This window comes from Brachionichthys hirsutus, chromosome 3 (assembly GCF_040956055.1).
Source record: "Brachionichthys hirsutus isolate HB-005 chromosome 3, CSIRO-AGI_Bhir_v1, whole genome shotgun sequence".
NCBI lineage: Eukaryota > Metazoa > Chordata > Actinopteri > Lophiiformes > Brachionichthyidae > Brachionichthys > Brachionichthys hirsutus.
Window position 1 is genome coordinate 6,502,596 of NC_090899.1, and position 22,154 is coordinate 6,524,749.

At 42.0% G+C, this 22,154-nt stretch overlaps 3 protein-coding genes across 3 annotated transcripts; 2 read left to right on the plus strand and 1 right to left on the minus strand.

The window, feature by feature from the left end:
* Positions 1–492: 492 nt before the first annotated feature.
* gem (GTP binding protein overexpressed in skeletal muscle) lies at positions 493–1,861 on the plus strand. Its single transcript, XM_068760386.1, has 4 exons — positions 493–784; positions 1,157–1,233; positions 1,314–1,497; positions 1,578–1,861. Exons 1-4 carry the CDS (start codon positions 493–495, stop codon positions 1,859–1,861), a joined length of 837 nt encoding a protein of 278 aa, XP_068616487.1.
* Positions 1,862–5,061: 3,200 nt separating this feature from the next.
* Positions 5,062–13,717, plus strand: cdh17 (cadherin 17, LI cadherin (liver-intestine)). The gene is made up of 18 exons (XM_068760130.1): positions 5,062–5,115; positions 5,634–5,729; positions 6,272–6,409; positions 6,506–6,641; positions 6,923–7,081; positions 7,440–7,592; positions 8,652–8,857; positions 8,966–9,097; positions 9,181–9,331; positions 10,329–10,532; positions 10,611–10,687; positions 10,765–10,953; positions 11,168–11,412; positions 12,243–12,373; positions 12,515–12,733; positions 12,829–12,939; positions 13,396–13,512; positions 13,626–13,717. Exons 1-18 carry the CDS (start codon positions 5,062–5,064, stop codon positions 13,715–13,717), a joined length of 2,610 nt encoding a protein of 869 aa, XP_068616231.1.
* A 1,985-nt stretch (positions 13,718–15,702) lies between these two features.
* On the minus strand, positions 15,703–20,261 carry pdp1 (pyruvate dehydrogenase phosphatase catalytic subunit 1). The gene is made up of 8 exons (XM_068756355.1): positions 20,028–20,261; positions 19,772–19,939; positions 18,862–19,073; positions 18,666–18,747; positions 18,180–18,274; positions 17,895–18,063; positions 17,601–17,819; positions 15,703–17,034 (listed from the first exon to the last, which is right to left on the minus strand). The coding sequence occupies exons 1-8, from the start codon at positions 20,238–20,240 to the stop codon at positions 16,654–16,656; spliced, it is 1,539 nt and encodes a 512-aa protein (XP_068612456.1). The 5' UTR covers positions 20,241–20,261; the 3' UTR covers positions 15,703–16,653.
* Between the last annotated feature and the right edge of the window lie 1,893 nt (positions 20,262–22,154).

Consider the following 22,154-nt stretch of genomic DNA (forward strand, 5'->3'; position numbering starts at 1 on the left):
AGATTTAAATGATGGTCTGTCACAAATCGCTTCATTTACGGTTGCAGGATTAAGTTTGATTGTTTTGGATAAGGCTTGATTTGGACCATGGTCTGGCACACGCTTTGCTGAATAAACAGTAGCTACACTTGAATTTATTACCCATATGCGGCTCAAAACGTTTATTAAAGGAATAAATTACTAATCTGTCGATTTTAAATTCTGCAAAGAAAGACACTTGTGTTGATTTTTTTTTTTTTTATTACATAAACTCCCTTTATTCCAGTTGAACAATTCAAAGCCACATGTCTGCCCCCCCCCCCCCCCCCTCCCCTCCCCTCCCCTCCCCTCCCCTCCCCTCCCCTCCCTATATAAGGACACCTCCTGAGCGCGCTAGAGACTCATCTGAGTCTTTAACGTGGAACGTGCGTGTTCTGAAACGCTTCGTCCCGCGTGTAATGATTTAAACTGCACCGAGGACAGTTCATTCACCGCCGGGCTTCCTCCAGCGCGATGCTGTCCAGCGTGCGCCGCCACAGCCTCCGCCCGCAGACGGAGCTCCACCGGTGGAGCGTCTGCGACCCCGGCTTCCTGAGCCGGGTCCCCGCCTTCATCTCCCGGTCCAAGTCCTGCTCCGGCTCCGCAGACTCGGTCATCTCCACCGACTCCGCCGGAGACGCGGAGCCCGGCAGCCCGCTCCGTGTGGTGCTTTTAGGGGCCGGCGGAGTCGGGAAGACTTCCTTCGCCAGCATCCTCGCCGGGGCGGCGGACAGCATGGACAGCGATGATTCTGATCTCTATGAAGGCGAGTAACAGGAGATAACCACGTTCTGTTTATGAGAGTAAATGACAACGGGAGGGCGACTGGTTTAAACTGAACAAGCAGGAAAAAGGAAATCTGGCCATTTCACAGCGCGGCAGGAAGGAAGCGAAATGGAATGCAGCCCAAAGTTTAATTCAGTATTCTTTAGCCCAATAGCATAATTGCCTAAGTATAATAAATATACATATATATTAATATCTTTTTTTTTACTTGCAAGGAAGGTGATTTTGTCACCCAAAAACAACCAAAACTTATCCCTTTGTTGACGACAACTTATTGCCGTCAACAAAGGGACCGTAAGCCCGTAATCGATCTATTGACGATTCCTTGTGTTTGTTTTGTGTGTAATTTCAGATGAAATGTGTGAAAAGGACATTGAAGTTGACGGAGAGCCTGCAACTCTAATGTTGTTTGACACCGTGGACGAAGAGGTGAAAAGCAGTCTTCCTCCCCCCCCACACACACACACAACATGCTGAACATCTCGTATCTCCATGTGTGTTTGCCTCAGGGCCGCTACATGCAGACGGGTGATGCCTACCTGCTGCTGTACTCCGTCACTGACCGGGCCTCGTTCCTGCGAGCCTCGGAGCTCCGGATGACGCTGCGTCGCCTCTGTCCTGTCCAGCACGCACCCATCATCCTGGTGGGGAACAAATGTGACCTGGTGCGCCGCAGAGAGGTGTCAGTGAGCGGTGAGTGGATACACCCCCCCCCCCCCCCCGGACCTGTGTCTGTGGCCGCTAGACACTGAGTTCTTTGTCTCAATGCACAGAGGGCCGCGCCTGCGCTGCTGTCTTTGACTGCAAGTTCATCGAGACCTCAGCCGTCATGCAGCACAACGTCTGGGAGGCTTTTTACGGCATAGTGCGGCAACTGCGTCTGCGGCGTGAGGTCAAGGAGGCCAACGAGCGATGCAGGCACACAAACCGTGGCACCCGGCGTGAGAGCCTTCCTCTCAAGGCTAAACGTTTCCTCATGAAGGTGGCCACAAAGAACAATTCCAGCATGGCCTTCTGGCTCAAATCGAAGTCCTGCCATGATCTCTCCGTGCTGTAGGAGTGAAACCTTTGGGAAGATGAATAAGTGCCGCCCTGGAGGACTGAATATTCAGAAACGGAGCGCTTCTAAAGAGCCCAACGGGTGGACGGTTCCAACTGTGTCTGACGTGGGGTTTAAAGCCACCCTGTCCACAGCGAGCACGGTGGACAGAACCAGTCTGAGAGGACTGGGCCCAGTTAGTCACCACACACGAGGGACTGGACATTAGTGTTGAGTTACAGCCGGAACCAGTCTGAGAGGACTGGGCCCAGTTGGTCACCACACACAAGGGACAGAGGTTCATCACGTCTTTGGAGGATCGAGCTCAACTGATGCAGTGGGACAGAATTATGAGTTACTTATTTATTTCTGTTTTCCACTCTGTCCTTTTCGCCTTTCGCTCCTTCCTGCCAATGTGTTAATATTGCCAGTTGTAAGTTATTGATTATTAAGATCATAGTTTGAATGACAATCAGACTGCCATTACTTCATTCTTATTCAGATCATAATGTATTTTGTACTTACCTGTACATAGATTCCAGATGAATAAATATTGTGTATTTTGCTACTTGTATGCCATTTCATTTTTGGATTATTTAAATAAAGTGGCTTCGTCCCATTTGGAATTGGAAAATGATCACTTTAGCCTGTCTATGTAAACTGACTAATGAGAAACAATGCCCTGACAAAAAACTGAGTATCACAGCTGAGCTGATAAAAGATGAGTCAGGCAGTGACATTAAATCGTGGACAAACACAATTATTCTCCCGGGAGTGCAAGCAGCTGATTGAGTTCAGTGATGTGACTTCTCAGGGACTGATCAGAGAACAGTGCATCCTGCCCAGCTGCCTCTCCACACCTCTGTTTCATTAGAACAGTGCTAGGTAATCACTGAAAGCAGCTCAGCTATGTGAGGTTCAGGTACCCGGTGGCTAGGATATCTATCTACGGCCAGATGGACCTGTGCTTCACAAAGCGGAGCCACTTCCATCTGAATTGATGCGCTGACGCATCAACGCTGCAGGCGCACATTCTGGTTAAATAATCCTGTGAAACAGTGACTCAGTTGCAGCTCATTTTTTTCTTGCAGATTCATGTTTAGTCTCTGCAGCCCATGAAACTCGCTGCTTTAATCTGTGTGTGCCACAGGAAATATGGACAGTGATTCCAGCTACATGTGAGATTATGTGATGAAGGTAGAGAGGAATACTCCGAGTAATTTTTAATGCGCTTCTCCTCATGTATGTATACGATTACAATCTCGGGGCTGGAATCGAACCTTGCTTTATGATATATGAATCAGTGGGGTCTTTGATTCTCATTGTCTACACTTATGCTTCTTATCAGGCACTGCTGCTAATGGAACATCTGACAAGAAACAGTGCAGAGGTCAAAGTCTGGGAGTAAATACAAAACTTAAATGCATATTAACAGACTTGGATAATTTTTTCTGGGTTTCTCCCTCCTCCAAAAACATGCAGATGAATTTATCTCTCCAAATTGTCCGTGAGTGTGTGTGTTTGTTTTGTATTTTGTGTGGGCTTGCGATAACCTGGCATCTTGTCCAGTACAGTACCTGTATCCAGCTGAGATAGGCTGCAGCGGACCCGAGACCTGCAAGGTGGATGAGCACCTGTAGATGTGTATCATCTTGTCTACATGAAGATAGTTAGATTCTCAAAATATAAGCATGTCACCGTTCATGTAAAAATCAGAGACGATATTAAGAACATTAAAGTTGTATTTGTCTTTTACGATACAGTACCCATCATTATTCTGTCCTTCCTGTCTCCTTTCCTGTCTCTTGTCACCTACCTCTTTCATTGGCTATTTCAGCATGAGAGCAGGGTGATTGGACAATCATTAGATCCAATAAAACGTAGCCGGTTAACAGCTGGTTAACGTTTGACCAAACATTATGGGGCTTCTCAGATCACTCGGAAGTCTGACGAGTGACTTGCTCAAAGTCTCCGGCAAGGTAAGTGTCCCTTAGCTTCTGTCATCCACTTTGGGAAAAGTTGAGTTTTCAAATTGTATTTTGGGGGTGAAATGTGACACCACCTGGAGCCATCAAAAAAGGTTTGTGTTTTTTTTAAATCAAGGTTCAAATGCTTTCAGTTTCTTGCAGAAGAGCTGTGATCTTGACTTGACTTTGGCAGGGCCTTAACGTTGGGTGTTGGCATTTCAGACGGCAAACCTCACCTTCCTGCTTCCTGGGTTGTGGCAGGTGCCTGGCTTCGGGACATTTCTTATATTTATCTCTGATTTGGATCACCGTAGCTGAAATTTAGAATAACAAAGGTCACCAAGTCGGACAAAGAAGGAGCGATCGAGTGTATTCAACACCTGATTGTTGTGTCATATCGGTTTGCCTATCGATAATCAATCAAATATGTTTAAATCTGTAAAGCGTGTTCTTCAATGGAAGTCTGTTGAAACACTGAATACATGTTTGTGTTATTATACCCCCACCATGACATAAACATGGGGACAGAAATACTAATAACTGGAATACAATAGCTTTCGCTAATGTTAGTTGATCTGCATTCGGTTGAGAAGGACTGCAGCAGGGCAGTGACGTCAAAAACGTGCTACAATAAGGTCATTAGACACGAGTCAATGTCACCTTCACTTTCCTAAAGCAGCTGACTTAACCTCCTTTCTTCTTTTGCATGTTTCACGTCCAAAAAAAACTCCAATGTGGTCATTTCTAAATACATTGTCAATATATATTTGATTGTTTTGTATGGGTGCAAAACAATCAAATATATATTGACGTGCACATTTTAAACTTCAGGTCATATTGAGACTAACTAATGAAAAGCATGACGTTTAAAGCATGGGCTTTCATTGTCTCCTGTATGGTGGGGGTCACTGAAGCGGATGATTGACCAGTATGTGTGGATGGAGTCCCCATTCAGCTGAAAGAATAAAGCACAGATAGGTAACATGTCCATGTGTGGAAAACCGAGGCCAGGAGGCTGACGTTCTTTACGAAGCCGTTGTCTTTCTGGATCGGCTGGATCGTGAACGTGACATCGTGACGTCCACCGAGAGAAACGATTTAATGTTCTTTATATCTGCAGGCAGAGCATAAAGAGTCCAGTTTAAATCGCCTCTCTGCCTCCCCGACCCTCTGTTTTGTCCTTTAACACTTTTCTAACACATATATCCTTCTCCTCCTCCTCCTCCCCTCTTCCTCTTCCTTCTCAGGTTCATGATCATGACAGCAATGGTGCATCTGTTGTTGCTCCCACTCCTGTTCAGCATTGTGAGTGCATAATACTGACCAACTGCTGCGGCAGATCTTGTCTCGCATTCAGAGTAGATCGTTAAAAATACGGACCTGTTAAATAGAGTTCTTGTAAATTAACAGGTGTGTTTAAACAATTCTGGCACAAATTAAGTAAACATGTGCAGATATTTAATGTGTTTTAATCTTTCTGTAAAATAATTATGTTGGCAATTCTCTACAAGGTCAAAGACCTGCATGCAGGAAATTGTTGGTGACTTATTTATGATAATATGAGGACGTGTAATCATGACTAACATACACATTAGTCATTTTGCCTGTAGACTTTGCTCTTATCCTGCTGTGGGATGTAAGAATTCCTATTGTACTATAATTTTAGTTCAATAAATAACTGAGCTGTGAAAACCTTCCCTCAATATGTTACTACATTCAGCTACAGTATGGTGCTAAAGCAAACAGATCACCTGTAGCCCTTCGTGTGAGAGGTTTGGAGAATTTTCAATGAACTCTGACCTCCCACTTTCGTGCTCTAATAGGCTGCTGGGAAAGATTTGGAGGAAAAGAAAGGCCCGTTTGAGAACACAGAGCTGGATGTGCCCGAGGGGACGCCAGTGCCGTATCTCCTGTATCAGGTGTTACACCCACGAAAGCAGTGATGGAAACTACATTAATGCTCCTCAGATTAGTTCTGAAGTACTTGTATTTTTCTAGAGCATGACAATTTATGTCTTGTTATTAATCTACTCCACTAAACTGCATTAATCTGACTCTAGCATTTTGGTAATTATGAAGTCCTCTTTTTAGTTTTTTATTCATTTGTAAACTCCTCAGTTGTTTACTCTGAACTATATTTGTTAATTGTGTAGCAATGTGTTAAAACTAACTGGATCTGGACTAACAACAGAGAAATTCCATACACATATTGACGTATTAACAATCTGACCTTATTTCCCAGACACAGACTTTACTTTGTTTAGTATATTTTGTCAATTACAGTCAAGTGCTTTTATTTAGTTTTCAGTACTTCCTTCGCACCCAGCTAGAAAGCCACTGTTTCGTTTTCCTTTTTATTTATGTCAAATTAAATCATTATAAATGGCTATACATTAATCTGTCATTGTTTTCAAAGGCTTCCTCAGTTTTCTCAAACCTTCTCCCGTGTTTCATTCCACAGTTTCACGTGACCCATCCAGGTGTCAATAATTTCAGGCTGAGTGGAGAAGGAAAGCTCGATATTAAGATTTCAAACGAGGGCTGGTTGTATCTGGAAAGGCCTCTGGACTGGTCGCAAGAAAAACATTACGTCGTCATGGTGAGATGAAGCTCTGTTTCGTAACCACGGGACATTTGACTTTGTGCATTGCAGCTGAAATAAACGCATTCATACTCTCTGTGTGACTGAATCCAGGTTGAGGCGTTGGCAGATGGGGAAGTTGCGGATGGCCCAGTTTATGTGACCATAAATGTGGTGGATGTCAACAACAATGCTCCGTACTTCAACCAGAGCGCCTACACGGCTGTTGTTCGAGAAAACAGTCCTGCAGGTGTGTGAAATGTAATAGTGTCAGAGATATAATGGTGATTCTCGTTACGGGTGTTCACGCACACTACATGCAGGGAAACACCTGCATAATTAATGTCTGCTCCTGACTCTCCAACTGCAGTACTGTAGTATTGTACTGTAGTATTACATTGTCTAAAGCATATTGTGGCCGTCTTTAAAGGATTCGCGTCGTCTATGTTGATTAAGCAGTGCTGTGTGTCCTCTGTGTTCCAGTCATTACAAGCTTCATCTCATTAAATAAGGTTTTGTCTCTTGTTCCAGGCGTCCCTTTCACCCGTGTGTTTGCATTTGATCGGGATAACCCAGAGACTCCCAACGCTGATCTGAGCTACAGCCTGGTTAGCCAAATCCCCAAAACTCAAAACGTCATTCTGTTCCACATCGACCGTCAAACAGGAGAGATCTCCACCACAGAAGAAGGTTAAAACACACACAGACCTCAGACCAGACACTGGCATACAGAACTAGGTGTGCTGTCTACCAGAAAACCTGTAATCTGTCTGTTTCTGCCTGTAATCTGGCAGTATATTGCTGCTGTAAATCCGGATTACGCGTCTCATTTTATGTCCTCAAGATTAGCACTGGTTGAAGGCAGATTTCTTCAATGCGTCGTGTGATGTTGAGCTCAGATTACTTTGAGAGTATGTTTGACCATGTGAATGAATCTGTTTAGAAAAATTTACATCTGTGAGAGAAAGCTCAGCCAAGCATTTCTTCTTCATCAATTTGTAAGAAAACATTTTTGTGACATTTGGAAATTCTGACCCTTATTTCTCAGGGGAGCAGATGCTTAAGGCCAGAGAAGGAATCAAGTATGGGAGAGGAGAAGACGGAGACATCGACACTCTGAAGTCAAAGTTTGACGACTTCTGTCCGGAGCAGAAGGTCCCCTATGAGGAAAACCCCTTCTACACCTGTATGGAGAGAGCAGGTTTGTTTTCATAGAGATACATCTAAGTATTAAAGTTAATTAAAATGATCTGCATTGTGAGAATATATTCTTAAGAATAAAATGGGCTGGCTCATGCTTTTTAAACATATAGGAGATTGGTCCAAAGTGCCATTTATGTACTCCAAATAAAATACAGTATAGAAATTACAAGGATGAAAAATGTCAAATTCATATTTGTTTAGACCAAAAGACTTTTATGAGAATGTTAAAAGGTTTAAATTAATATTTGTGGTTTTATGACCGTAAAGTAGCCGTCTTTACAAAGCTGGTTTGAATGAAACAAAACACTTTTGGGCTCTTGTCATCTGTTTGAGTCGTTTTCTGACACTTTTAATGGAAATAATGAGCAGATTTATATATATTTTTTAAAAGATTTTTTTTGTGTGTGCTAAGTTCTTAAAAGATGGAATAGTGAACAATTACTATACTATGCATACTTCCCTTATTTTGTTTGTCTTCCATTCTAAGATGGTTTGGATCTCAGCTGCAGGATTCCTGATGCATAAAAGGCCTCAGCTGGTTTAGTGTAGATGAGATTGACTATAATGTCTGTTATCTATTACTTGTGTGATTTATTGGGTGTTATGTTAATAAAATTAGCCAGGAGTATTTAAGATATCACTGTTGTTTATGTTAGGACAATGAAGCATCTCAAATAGTCTTGTGAGTCAAGATGGACTGAAATATTCATTTATTCATTCATTTTCCGAACCGCTTTGTCCGTCACTGGTCCCGGGTCTGGAGCCTATCTCAATCGGCGAGAGGCGGGGTACACCCTGGACAAGCCGCCAGCTCGTCACAGGGCCACACACAGACAAACAATCATTCACACACACAGGAAGCTGGAGAACCCGGAGAGAACCCACACAGACACGGGGAGAACATGCAAACTCCTCACAGCAAGTTGGATTTGAACCTGTGACCTTCTTGCTAACCACTGGGCCACTGTGCTGCCAGACTGAAATGTTCTTTGTCTTATTTTTCTTTTTTTTTAAGTACAGTGTCTCTAATTGTAACCTTCATCTTCTATGGCATCAGAAATGAGGAGGAGGAATGCAAACCCCCTAGATGACCCAGACTTCACCCTGATCGTGCGCGTCCAGGACCTGGGAGGTGTGTCGGAGACCTCACTGAGTGGAAGTTCCAGAGTTCAAATTGTTGTTCAGCAAAACCTGTGGTTCAATCCTGGCCCAATAACTGTGACAGAACACTTGGAGGAAACGTATCCCCTCGTCATTGCAAAGGTACGGAAGAATTAAAATGCCTTCTACAAATCTTACAGATCAAAGACTTCCAGTAGTGATCCCTCTTTGGGCCCTTTCATCCCAATTTTTTATTTTTTTAAAATCTAGGTCCAGTCTAATGAACCTGATGCAATCTACACCTTAGCACAGAAAGAGAGAGAGATGAAATTCCCTTTCCAGATCACAGTAGATGGAGAGATTCAGCTGACAGAGGAGCTGGACAGGGAGGACAAGGACATGGTGCACAATTGTTCATGCTGCTCAGTACATTTTCATGTTGGGAATAACATTTTACAATGATTATTCTTGTGGATCTGTTTCAGTACATCCTGGTGGTGCTCGCAACAGATAAAAATGACAAGGAAGTGGATCCACCATTGGAAGTTCAGGTCTTGGTGGCGGATGTGAATGACAACAAACCGGTGTGTGAAAATGAGGAGAGTGTGTTTGAGTTGCAGGAGGATGAGCCTGTAGGTAAGATTTGTGTGTGCATGCATGAGTGTGTGTTGTTACGTCTTGATACACTCCTTTGATCGTCTCCTTTAGCGGCGGGTGCGGCTACACATTTGGCAAATAAACAATAATAATAGTAAACACTATAGAAGTGTTTTTTTGTATTTTTGAAGAAGGTCTTTAAATGTCTAAGACGATGTATAGACAACTGTCTTAGTGCGTTCAGTCCTGCAAATTCAAGGCTGGGCTTTGAATGAAGCCGTGCAGAAATCTGCTTGATAATAACATATAACTTAGTAGTAATGAATTATGATATAGAAATAACAATGTAATTTTCCAGCATGTAAGCAAACTGCTTGATGATCAGGTCTCAACAGTAACATTAAACAGTTGTGTAAAGAAACCGTGACACAGATTTACATTTAATCTGCCCTGTTATTTATTTTAGAAAATCCTTGCATTTTATTCAGTGATATTTACTGAAAAGAATTAACCTTTATTTTTTAATAATATAAAATCAACTACCGGTACTACTATATAACATGTAATTATAAATTAACTAATATATTATTATTTTATTGAAAAACATTTTTTTCTTTTTTTTTAACAATGCACAAAGTGCATAGGATTTATACTTATTGCTACTATTCAATTAATTTTTATTTCTATAGCGCCGGATCGTAACAAAGTTATAGTAAGGCATTTTACAGGTGTAGCAGGGAAAGATGGAACACAACTTGTCCCAAAAGAGCGAGCTCTTTTGCAACAGAGGCAAGGAAAATCTTCCCTTTAACAGGCAGAAACCTTGGACAGAACCTAAGACTCATAGTTAACGGTTATACCAGCAGTCTAGACCAATGCCAGCATATTGATAAGGATTAACTATAAGACTTGTTAAAGAGGAAAGTCTTTAGTCTACGCTTGAACCTTGAGATGGCTAGTCCCGACTAGCGACTTAAACACAGTCCTCCTCACTGCAGCACCGACGGTTAAATGTTCTGGTTCTTGTGCTTCCTAGGGAGCCTTGTTGGACAGCTGTCGGCCCATGATGCTGATGAGGAGGGGACCCTGAATGCACAGCTGACCTACACCATCCTGAATCCGGAAACAATATCGAATGCCTTCTCTATTGATGCTGCGTCCGGGAGAATCCAGGCATTACGCTCTCTGCAGCGGAAGGACCAGCAGGTGTATAACCTGCATGTCAGAGTTAGCGACCCAGGTAGCGCACACGGTGCGCGAGGTCACACGTCTCCTATGTAGAGGTCCACTTTTCATCGACTCGTGGTTTCTGTTTCAGTTTTCACCACAGAATGCAATGTCACCGTCAAGGTCATTGACGTGAACAATGAGATGCCTCTGTTCGAGAAGAACGATGCAAGTTTGTGTGCAACATGTCGCTTGTGTCTCACGCTGTTGGACAGATGACTTGATATTCATATATCTGTGTACAGTACGGCAGTCATACGTTAGCAGAAGACGCCGCTGTGGGACACACCGTGCAGACAATCAGAGCAACAGATGCCGATGATCCAAACAGTGGCAGCGCTCTCATTGAGTTCCACATCTCTGCTGGAAATGACGATGATGTTTTTGCGGTGGAAACTGACGGCCAAGGCTTTGGTCATCTGGTGATATCCAAAGTACGTCACCTCCACTCTCTTCATCTTCCACACAAACACACACATGATTTTATGGAACGCTTTGTCTTACTTTGTGAAGTATATCTTAAAAGGTTGCTATGATTCTATCATTTATATTGACTGATACAACCTGTCGTAGGTTACTAATGATACTTTTCACTATTGATTTATTTGTATTTCTTTTTTTCTGAACGTTCTGCTTGTCTCCTAACAGCCTCTGGACTTTGAGTCCTCTCCCACCTACAAACTCCAGATTGACGCTCGTAATCCAGAACCACTGATGAAAGGTTTGGAGTACGGCAAGGAATCCACAGCCTTTGTCTCTGTGTCTGTCACCGACGTAGACGAGCCTCCAGAGTTCAGTGTGGATGTCCTGGATGTGACTGTGCCTGAAAATACAACCAAGGGATCAGTGCTACTCAGTGTGGAGGCAAAGGATCCAGAGGGCAAAGAAATTGGGTAAACACACACAATCGAGTGTCATCCAATTCCATAAAGACCACTGAGGAACTGATTCCTGTAAGAAGCTTAATATTCACATGTTAAAGACAATGATGCTGTAAACGCTGTAAATTCTTAATGCGTTGACGTTATTAACCTTTGTCTGATGCATCCACACATCCCAACCAGATTCATTTTAGCCCAATCGTTCTGAAATACTACAAATAATGTTACAAAAAGCTTCATTTTAGTTTATTCTTCGGTTAATAAGAAGTACTGTTAGGTGATTGGGTATGTTTATGACATTTACTTTGAATATTTAAGGGTGTTTTAGTCCAGTTGTCAAGCTAACTGTTATTAGCTATTATACGACTACTAAACCTATTATAGATATACAGTATTAGTTTACAGTTTATTGGTTACATTAAGTTAGTTGGTGTAATGTATAATAATGAAAACAACAACAATATACACTTAAGTGCTTATCATTTGCTTTAAGTTCATTATTTTAATAGTTTATCCATCATCCTGGGCTCAATATTTATTGTTAATTTATCACTATCACTATATCACTATCACTTATTGTTTTAATAAATGTTTTTGTTTGAGCTAAACATCTTAAAGAATTATTTGAGCACAATATTTCAACTCATTATAACTTTGAACTTAATGTATACACTGAATATTGAACATTACTGCTCTTACTGCTGTTCATCCAATCCAAATTCATGTACCTTATTAATTTACTTTGACAACCATGGCCTTAATTCAGTGTCTTGTGTACCATGGACAAGTGTTTACTTGTGTGTTTACTTGTTTGTGTATAATTTTCTACATGTGTTGTGCAGTTTTAAGTTGGATGGTGACAACCAGGGCTGGTTGGAGATCGATGCTGCCACAGGACAGATCAAGACTAAAGCGCTGCTAGACAGAGAAGCCCTGGAGACGTTCGAAGTCACAGTTACTGCCTTTGAGAAGGGTGAGATAATAAACTCAAATCAAAGCATTGTTTTTATGTATATATACATGCAGGGTAGCTTACCACCACCTTATGGAGTCAATTATACACACACACACAATAATGTGAACATTTGTAATTCCCTCTGATTTCCTTCTGAAGCGAACCCAGAAATGTCTTCTGAGCGTGTGGTGTCCATAAGGCTGCTGGACGTCAACGACAACATTCCCAAACTAACAGAGACACAGGCCTTTATCTGTGTGAAGAAACCCGAACCTGTCCTCCTCAAGGCCGTGGATGGAGACGGCCCCCCCTTCTCCCAGCCCTTCACCTTCAGCTTGGGGAAAAAGTCTCCCAACTGGCAACTGATCGGAGTGGACGGTACGGAAGCTCATATGATATGTCAGAAGATGATGTCGTATCAAAAGCTGCAAAAGTTGTGTTTGGATCATTGCGTTGTTCTTGTTTCCCTTCAGGTACAACAGCTAAGCTGATACTGAGGAGGATGCCAACTGAAGATAGAACCATCACACTTGCCATTAACATTTTAGACAATCGGGGATTGGGAGTCAACCAGGCACTGTCAGGTGGGTCGATTCTTTACGCGGGCGTAGAAGGGACAATCATCTACCAGTGCTGTCTCTGCACCATTAAATTTGATTGTTGTCCAAAAATATTAATACACAATAATGTGCAGGTTTAAAGCCTATTTTTAAGCAAAAACTGGAAGAATAGATGTTACTATGGCAATAACTAATTTACATAATTTAGCTACCGGTAATCATTCCAATTATTTATCTCTTACTAAATGCTTCTACTTTTTTCTCTATTTTTTTAAAAGGAAGAATCTTGGCGTTTAGGTTTGATGTAATTTTCAGGAATGAGATAAGAGACTACTTGCTGGTGATAATTCCTTGTCGCTTTGTGTCTTTGCATGGGATTCATCCACACCCATTGAAGTTGAACAGGGACTGATTTTACTGCATCACACCTCAAATGAATGTTCAGTGAGTCTGTGTGTTCCTGTCTGCTCTGTCTACCAGTGAGAGTGTGCAACTGCACTCAGCTGGGCTACTGCTACATCGAACCAGAAAAACGTGGCCAGAGACTTGGGCTGGCATCCACCGTCGGGATCCTAGCTGGCATTATGGGATTCTGTGGTGAGTTTTTACAACCCTCGTAGAAATGGGTGTGTAACTTACACCGTGTACTCTAATGTGCTCAATTAAATGGATTTGCAATCGTGCTGATTAGATTTATCTTCTTGCTCCAGTTATTGTGTTCTTCGTAGTGGTCAAACGTGCTAAAAAGGAAGGAACAAAGAAAGCAATGACTGAAGAGGAAGAGAGGAACGCCATGATGTAGAGACTACACACACACACACACACATGCATGTATTTTTACTTCTATACTTGTGAACCCCCCCCCCCCCCATTGACATTATGTATTTTTGATCACCTGATCTTAACTGTCATATCCGCATGCCTAAGGTAAACCTTAAAACAATTTTTGGCCTTATTCTATTTAAATCTTTGACTTCTAGAAAGGCACAACAAAAGAAAAATAGACTTAAAAAAAGCCCCTCACCTTGGTATATTTTATTCAGAGAAACTTGAGCTTCATTAAATGTGGTGAATTATAATTTCAACTGTCAGGTGACCCCCCCCCCCCTGTTAATTGTAGATTTATAAAGCTTGTTAACATAATTTATTTAAAGTTCACGTCCAGACTCAGATTCTGTCATTACGATTTAACTTGTTGTCTCAGCTGTGAGCTTGTTTTGTTACGCATCTCTTATAGAATATAATAGCAAAGATCAATGTTTCATAATGACCAATTACTGCTGTTTCCCAATAAAAAAAAAAAAGAAACTGATAAACCACTGTGCTTTCCACATTGTCAGTGTGTGCGCCTGTCTGTGTGGGTGTGTGTGGGTGTTAGGACAGACGTGTGGTGCTGCAGGTGACTGATAATGGAAGACATGAGCGTCCACAGCAATACTTTTCCCACTTCTGTGCTTCGTATTTCTTAGAATTACACTGTGCTTACAATAAGCACTGATGCATCCGACCTTTTCTCCACCTCTGCACCATTCTATGTCTGAGCAGTCGAGACCACGGTGCTGCTGCAGAGTGCTGCTCTGAGTCATCTCCCTTTGACAGGGGGAGACAGCCAGCAGATCTTTAGTGGTGTTGAAAGGAGAACAACATAATTGTGGGCTTTTATTCGACACAGAGGCTGTAAAATGACAAATGCAAAAAATAAGACGTACACGGGAGAGCTGAACGTGTTGCCACATGTGCTGTTATGATCATATGGCGTCATCATCCTTCCAATCCATGTGCCATGTGAGTGGGCGCCTCCATGTGTGTGTCGTAAAGGTTGCAATGTTCAGAGTTTAATAGCACATGTTTTTTTCTATCAGTGCTGCATAGAAGTTATGACATCTAGCAGATAGAATTAAAATGTTAATATTGGAATCAAAACAGGCTTACACCAGTCCTGCCTATGACAAAGGAAAATATGAGGGTCGACGTTTATCCTCCTTTATCAGACAATTATATGTGATGCTGCAGCATCATCTAGCGGTACTTCAATGTCGCATGAAATAACTTGAGGATTTTATTTTGTTATGAGAATCCTATGAGAAGTATCACATAGGTAAAAAGACTCCTTTACAACTAGAAGTCCCAGATTCAAAGGTTACTGCAGTAAAGTATTTACGAGAAGATGCACTTAAAGTATAAAGACACAATATTACTCAATGCAAAAAGACCCCCGATTAATTTTAGATATATGATATATGATATATTTATCATTTATCATTTGATTGTCAATGGAGATATTTATTTTATAAAGTTGGGCCAAAGCAAAATTTCACTTTGGGTTGTAACTTGCTTTTTCTTTTTCTTTATAGATTACTGTGATTGTTTTTATTTTGTAAAATGCCAGAAAGTCAACAGTGAAGTCCTTGGAATTTTTCCATTTTTAATCATTAAAATCTGCAAAAAAAAACAAAACTTTGAGATGAAAATAATTCTGCATGAAAAATTAATCTCACAATAAATCAGATAGCAAAATACTATTCAAGCTCAAATTGCACATTTTAAAGCTCTCATTTATAAAAGTACATAGTATAAGACATATAATAAAGACTGATCTGTGAGGTAGTTTCAAATCGGAACCATTACCCAAACTCCACAATGCAGAAGAAAAAAAGTTCAGAAATGACTATCAGTGGTTTCCCACATTAGCAGCTATTGATTAGACCAATCAGGTGCCTGCAGGTTAGGATGTCATGTTGCATTCATTGGTGGGTCAACACACAACACTGTGCCAAGAGATCATTAGTCAATGTTTTATTCAAATAATACAAATACAAATCTTTACCCACATAAGTTACACTTTATAGAGCTAAAGGCAAGTAACACTGGTAAAGCTGAGTAAATAGTCCAATATTCAAACAGCTTCTCTACACATACAGTCTGTTCATTAAATATGTGGCCAATGACCGTTAGGGGGACAAAAAGTATCTGTTCATCTCATTGGCTTTGACATGACAATGATAGTTCCAGTAACTCGATACAATAATTACTCATCAATTATTTCTCTCTTTATTAAACATTGACGCCTCAGATTTTTCTTGGGGCTACAATGCAACAAAGCTTGATGTTACCCTTCATCCACATCAGATGCGCTTGTGTATCTCGGTATCTTTCATCCAATGTGGATGTTAATAAAGCACATCGTCAGCATCGGCGTAAACATCCATCATGCATCCAAATATTCACAGCCTGCAGAGTAAATACAGAACAATATGTGTACGATCATCAGTACTACAAACGTCTCATACACATGCAAAGCAGTAAAGACGGTTCTGTTGTAACATCGGCCTCCCAGATGGAAATGATCAAATCAAACAGCAGAGAGAGTGAGTAGTATCATAATGAAAAGAGTCAGAGTCTTTGTCACTGCCGTATTAACGAAGTTCATTCCTTCACCCTCTTTGGAACTTCATTTCAGCCCTGCAGAGTTTGTAACAGTGTCTATGCAGAAGTATGGAGGAAAGGTTGGACAGAGGACATTGGCTGCATAAATAAGTCACAGAGATATTGTCACTTCATAAGAAGCTGGATCTCCCTCCTGTACTGCATTCTGATATACAAATTATTTTAGTATATTTAAAAGAAATCGCTTTAGACTTAACAACAAATATTTTCTTATGTCCGCGGAGCATGCTTCTGTGGAACAGTGCTCAATGACACGAGTGTGTTTGTGTGTATTTCCTTGCGTGCAGCAGATCAGGACTGGCCTTCCTGTCTCTGCGCTCCAATCGCGTGAGGGTTGAACTGAGCGATGATAATGGTGATGTCATCGCGGTACATGCGAGCCAACTCCTCAGGCAGCGACAGCATTTTTGACAGCCTCTCGTGGTCTACGGTACCAAACTCATTGTTTCCCACTGCGTGGCGCATCAGGTGGGTAGCGGAGTTCTGATCCTCGAACGCTGAGGACACGCGAGCCTTTCTTTCTTCCAGGAGCCCCTGCATCTGCCCCAAGGTGACCCTGTAGCCTCCGACTTTGAGGGGCTGACGCTGGTGCACCCCTGTTAAATAGTCTCCAACAACACGAACGACTTCCTGTCTGTGGAGAGTCTCCCAAAGGCCATCAGAGCCAATCACCTGCATGGACAGAGAAAAGTACAAATTGCCACACCTTGTGTTAATCAGTGATTAAGATTTATAAAAAAAAACACACTTCATATGCTATTTGAGAAACTGCTCATGAAAAACTCTTCCTTCACAAACACAACCTTTCTCTTCAAAGACCATTGGAATAAAAAGGGCGCTCATATAAAGTGAGCAATAAGCAAATCAAAATTCCTCAAAGGAAAACTGCTTTTTATCTCCACCAATGAGAGTTGGGCATTATCTGATCGCCCTCATTTGCATCTTTATTCTGATATATGTATTGAAAAGTAACCAATGGGTTTATATGTAACATGTGCTGCTTCTTTTTAAAATTTTCAACTTAAAGAAACTTATTAGACAAAAGAATAGATCCTATTTTTCGTATTGATCACTTGTAAAATACTGACAATGAAAACAAACTTGAAGGAATTACATCTGATGTTGTTCATACTTTACATATAATGAAACATACTTGTTGTGTCCTCGATATACAACGTTTTGTTTGTTAAATACAGATGCAGAGCAGACGTCTGCGACTAAACGGACTCTTCTCTCACCATGAAGCGATCCTGCGGTCGTAACTTGTGATACGTGATCTCGGGCTCAGCAGTCAAGTAGGGGGGCGAGTGGTAGTTTGGAGGGATAAATTTGGTGTGCTCGTTTTCGTGGAGCTGATCGGGCCCCGACTCCAACACACTCTTCTGCAGTTCAATACTCCATTTGAACTTCACATCTCCGAAAGCGCGGAAAGGCATGAGAAGACCGAGCAGCCGGTCCTGAGAAACAGACAGAACAGGCTTCTAATGAATGCTGTTACACACAAAACTAATTATCGCGTGCGGCGCTTGCACCTGTCGTATGACTGTCTTCCCCTCCGATTCGGGGTGTTCGCTCCTTATCCGGGCCACCTCCTCCTCGTTCTGGGCACTGTGGTCATTAGAGAGTGTGTGAGCACTGAATGAACCGTCCTCCTCCTGCACGCCGAGCACTGCCCGAGCATCTCCTGCATTGGCGACAAACCTTTCGGAGGAAACACAGGAAGCTGAGAAACATCCATTATCTTTCTTAATCTTGGAAGACCAGCTATGCACTTCGACTCATTGACAAGAATGTGTGTGCATGTGTTTTCTCAGTACAGGTCTGATCCATCCACGTGAGCTACACAGGCCGTCGCTCCAGAAAAGGCCACTCTTAGGACCCAGTAGTGGAGGAAAGCATTTGGGTCACCAACCTGCGAGTCCAAACGACACTGAGTTAGTACAGGGTCAATTACATAGAGGCAACAACGCCTAAGCATCTCCTGAACCCAGAAACGTTTACATTTGGACGAGACAAAGAGCGCCGCTTTCCTGCACTCGGACCAAATCAATGATTTTGCACTGTCTGTCTGACAGCACAAAATGTTTGTTACAAGTTTAATGCGCCCGGATCTTCTAGCTCATCAGGAAGCATGAGATTATCTTGTTTTGAAAGTTATACACTTGTTACCGGTATGTTAAAAAAAAAACAATTAGATAGAATGGAAAATATTTTGAGTGAGTGGAAATACAAGGATGAGTAAGAAAAGTTGGTCTCTTAACACAAGGTGCTGCAGCAGCAGGACGAAAGCAGACAGTTCCCACCTGAGCCTCCAGAGAGATGTCATTGTCCAGCCTCTTAAAGGCATTTAGCAATGCCTCACGGGTCTCTGGAACTTCACCAGGACTGAAACAGAGATGGGGAAATCTACGTGAAGCAGACCAAGAGGACAGCACAGGTCCTCCCCTGTGCTCCCCTGTGCTCCCCTGTGCTCCCCTGTGCTCCCCCTGTGCTCCTCACCTGGTGAGATCTATTAACTCCTGCCAGTAGGTCCGGAGGCTGTTGAAGTAGAGCGTCTGAGCCTCCCTGCTGAAGTAGTCGTTGTGATGTTTGTGCCACTGCAGGATGGGGCTGATGGCCCTGCCGGCCTCCACAGCCGCCTCCAGCTCACACAGCGTGTTATGAGGGAGCAGCGATACTGCCATATAATAAAACAATCTCTCGCTCAGCGCCTGGAAGAGAACAGGAGGTTTGAAAAAACTAATAATTTCTATGAGAAAATAGTGTCAACGCAACCAAGCAGAGCGAAACGAGAGAACGAATCCTTGCATTAAATTAAATCTGCATCACCTTCACATACATTGTCTTTGTAAATAATAATAATAATGCATTGGCTGAATGGGCTCCATGTAATGATAGATTGGGAGATTACACATCTGTAGCCTGTAACTTCACAGAGCATGATAACATGTATTCTCAATTATAAATGACAATATTAAAAATGTCTTTAGATCGACTGATTTAAATCAGAGCCAAATACCTGATAAGACATTTTCCTCTGGATTTTGTTTCTCGCAGTTCAACGTTTCAGATCGACACAATAACAAAAAACAATCCAAGGAAACCGAAAACGCAACCTTTAAATGATTGTTCCATTCAGCGAAGTTCTGAGTCGTTCAAATTGTAAAGGTTTCTAATTAAATTATTCAAATGTGTCAGTTGTTTACATTTAGTTATTTATTTATTTATTTATTACAGGCAATGACAAAAAAGCAAACAAAGCAACCCGTGCCACATCGCACTAGCTACATTTATACAATAAATAATATGTCAATTCTGCCTGAAAGGGAGTGGGAAGAAGAAAACGTATTTATTTCAACGTACTAAATATCTGTGTTCAAATCATTCGTTCCGACAAAAGAATTGTTACCTGCGCACAGGCACAGCCAGCATGCCCGTCGAACACGCCCAGCAGCATTCCTCGCGTTTGGAGGCATGTGGCGGCACTTCGGCGGTCTTCTATCGGCGCGTTTGCTGGCAGCTGATTACTCTCGAAACCCATCACCGACGACACATTCTTCCCATCAAACTCTGGCACCTAAAATCACAACGAATAAAAATGTAACATGCACACTTAAAATGGCAAGACGTGTTTCTATTTGCAACACAACGGCATCCCGACTAACCTTGAAGCTGTACTCATTAGCTGTTAGGATCGAGTTGACCTGCGGGGGGGTGAGGATGTAGCTGCGAAGTACTGAGGTTGCCTGGTAGCCTCTTGAGAGCTGGCGGCGAGCGATGGCTCCAAGCTGGGACTGGTGTTGTGGGCAAACTAACAGACCAGAGGCCAAGACTTTGGAACGGGACAAACCCCTAAGCATCTGAGATGTCACAGGCATGCTTGATGGGACGCTGCAGGCATATACATAAATAACCTGTTGAAGAAGCATAGATGCTGGTTAAGAGAACATACTGACAGTTAGAGGACTGAAAACACCAAACAGGGGAAGGATCCTGTGTCTTCATAGCATAAAACCAGCGACTTCTGAAATGAAATCATAACACTTGGATTTTTTTTTTTAATGCTCTAATATTTGGCTTTTTTTCTGGAATCTTACTTTGCTGACCTTCTTCAATATACACTCCTCTTGAGCGATTTAAGTAGGCTTTTATTTAACTACACCGGAGAACCGGAAATCTCTTGGACACTTTCATGTCATTTTGCACTTACTGGATGGTAAACAGGCTAATCTTAAAAAACAAAAAAAAAAAAATCTATTAATTAAAACCATTAAAATTAATGGTGAAAAGGTGGAGAATGAAGAGACGGAAGGAAACGAGCGGCTGAGGGCATTAATAATAGTCAGCCTTTACATTTTTTTTGCAAATTCTGTCTGAAGATCATGGTCACTCAGCAGAGCTCCATACAACTCTTGAATTAAAACTTTAAAGTGCTGACATGCTCTATAATTTAGGATTTTCTCACCCCTAATGCAGAAATACAGCAAACAAATGGCTGATATTTATTTTGGTGCCCATGCAGCTCACTTTTAGGTCATAGCTCTTAATAAACTGTTTAAACAGCACCATGAGAGCAAATCTTCTCTGCAGGAACAGATCAGCTGAGCTGCACACCTTGCTAAAAATAGTTTGAGCAAGTATCTCAGCCTTGACATTCAGACCATGGAAAATAATATGTTCAGGTCACGATGACCGACTGAACTGGATCCTGACTCCGGATTAAAAGCACTAAGATCATGCATGCTTATGATTTAAATCTCATTTAACAGTCAAGTAAACAACAACAACAAAACATCTCCTAAGCCTGAAATAAACAGATCTCCGCTGCGCAAACATTTTAGTGAAAATATAATATCGGTAGTGACGATCTTAGCTGGAAGGACAAATATTATCTTAAACTCCTGAGTCAAATGAAGCGCAGACAGCCCGTCCCAGGAAGTTGCCATGTTTGTTGACGCTGCTAGCATCTCACATAGCTTGTAGCAAGGCAAGTCCACGAAAGCGGACTCGAAACAAGGACAGGAAAGAGAACACGGTCCCGAAAGGTGAAGAAAACAAACCGGGCCACAATATAATAATAACAACAATAATATGACGTAGCTTTATAGTGAATACCACGCACGTCGGGTCGACAGGGCAGCGTAACTAATTATGCTACAGCTAGAGGCGTCTGTGTCATTTTGCACTGATCTGTCCTCAAACTGCATATCTGTTATTTAATACCCGGAAAATGTCTAAATGACCGAAAGATGGAACGCGGCGCCAAATTCAGACTCGCCTTAACCGCTGGATGCGTGGAAGTTGATGCTTAACACTCCATTCATGTCTGAAGAGCGACCTCTCCGGTCTGTGACGTCATTGGTGCCGCACAGCACGTCGAACGTTGATTGGCTGATCGCTCACAGCCGCGTTGACGTCATCACATCTCATGTACACGCAAGCGGTTCGTGTTTAATGCTTCCGACAACTTCTTCCCCTAAATCTGCAAAATTGGAAGACATCTCATGGATGCTCACAAAACACGATTGTATATATTTAGATTTTTTTCCTGTCCTATTTATTTCCACTTAAGAGTAAGAGGGCCTTGAGTAGTAGTACTACAGTAGTTGTGGTACTTTTTTCAATGACATAAAACAACTTGAGATTAGTAACATGCTGTTTTACAGATCGATTAACTAATTAATTAATTAAAGCCATTACATAAATGACAGCTATTTTTATGTTTTATTAGCAGACAGCTTCTAATATATGGGCCCACAAGCTACTTTTATTTGATATGATTCGGGGAAACG

Bases quoted from the DNA above. Each gene is read 5' to 3' on its own strand.
- gem (XM_068760386.1), top strand. From the start codon at position 493: ATGCTGTCCAGCGTGCGCCGCCACAGCCTCCGCCCGCAGACGGAGCTC. The intron at 785-1,156 runs GCGAGTAACAGG...GTGTAATTTCAG, and splicing joins TGATTCTGATCTCTATGAAG to ATGAAATGTGTGAAAAGGAC. The intron at 1,234-1,313 runs GTGAAAAGCAGT...TGTTTGCCTCAG, and splicing joins TTGACACCGTGGACGAAGAG to GGCCGCTACATGCAGACGGG.
- cdh17 (XM_068760130.1), top strand. From the start codon at position 5,062: ATGATCATGACAGCAATGGTGCATCTGTTGTTGCTCCCACTCCTGTTC. The intron at 5,116-5,633 runs GTGAGTGCATAA...GTGCTCTAATAG, and splicing joins TCCCACTCCTGTTCAGCATT to GCTGCTGGGAAAGATTTGGA. The intron at 8,858-8,965 runs GTACGGAAGAAT...TTTAAAATCTAG, and splicing joins ATCCCCTCGTCATTGCAAAG to GTCCAGTCTAATGAACCTGA.
- pdp1 (XM_068756355.1), bottom strand. From the start codon at position 20,240: ATGCCTGTGACATCTCAGATGCTTAGGGGTTTGTCCCGTTCCAAAGTC. The intron at 19,074-19,771 runs GTAACAATTCTT...GTTCTCTTCCAG, and splicing joins CTGGCTGTGCCTGTGCGCAG to GCGCTGAGCGAGAGATTGTT. The intron at 18,748-18,861 runs GTGAGGAGCACA...TCTCTGTTTCAG, and splicing joins GAGTTAATAGATCTCACCAG to TCCTGGTGAAGTTCCAGAGA.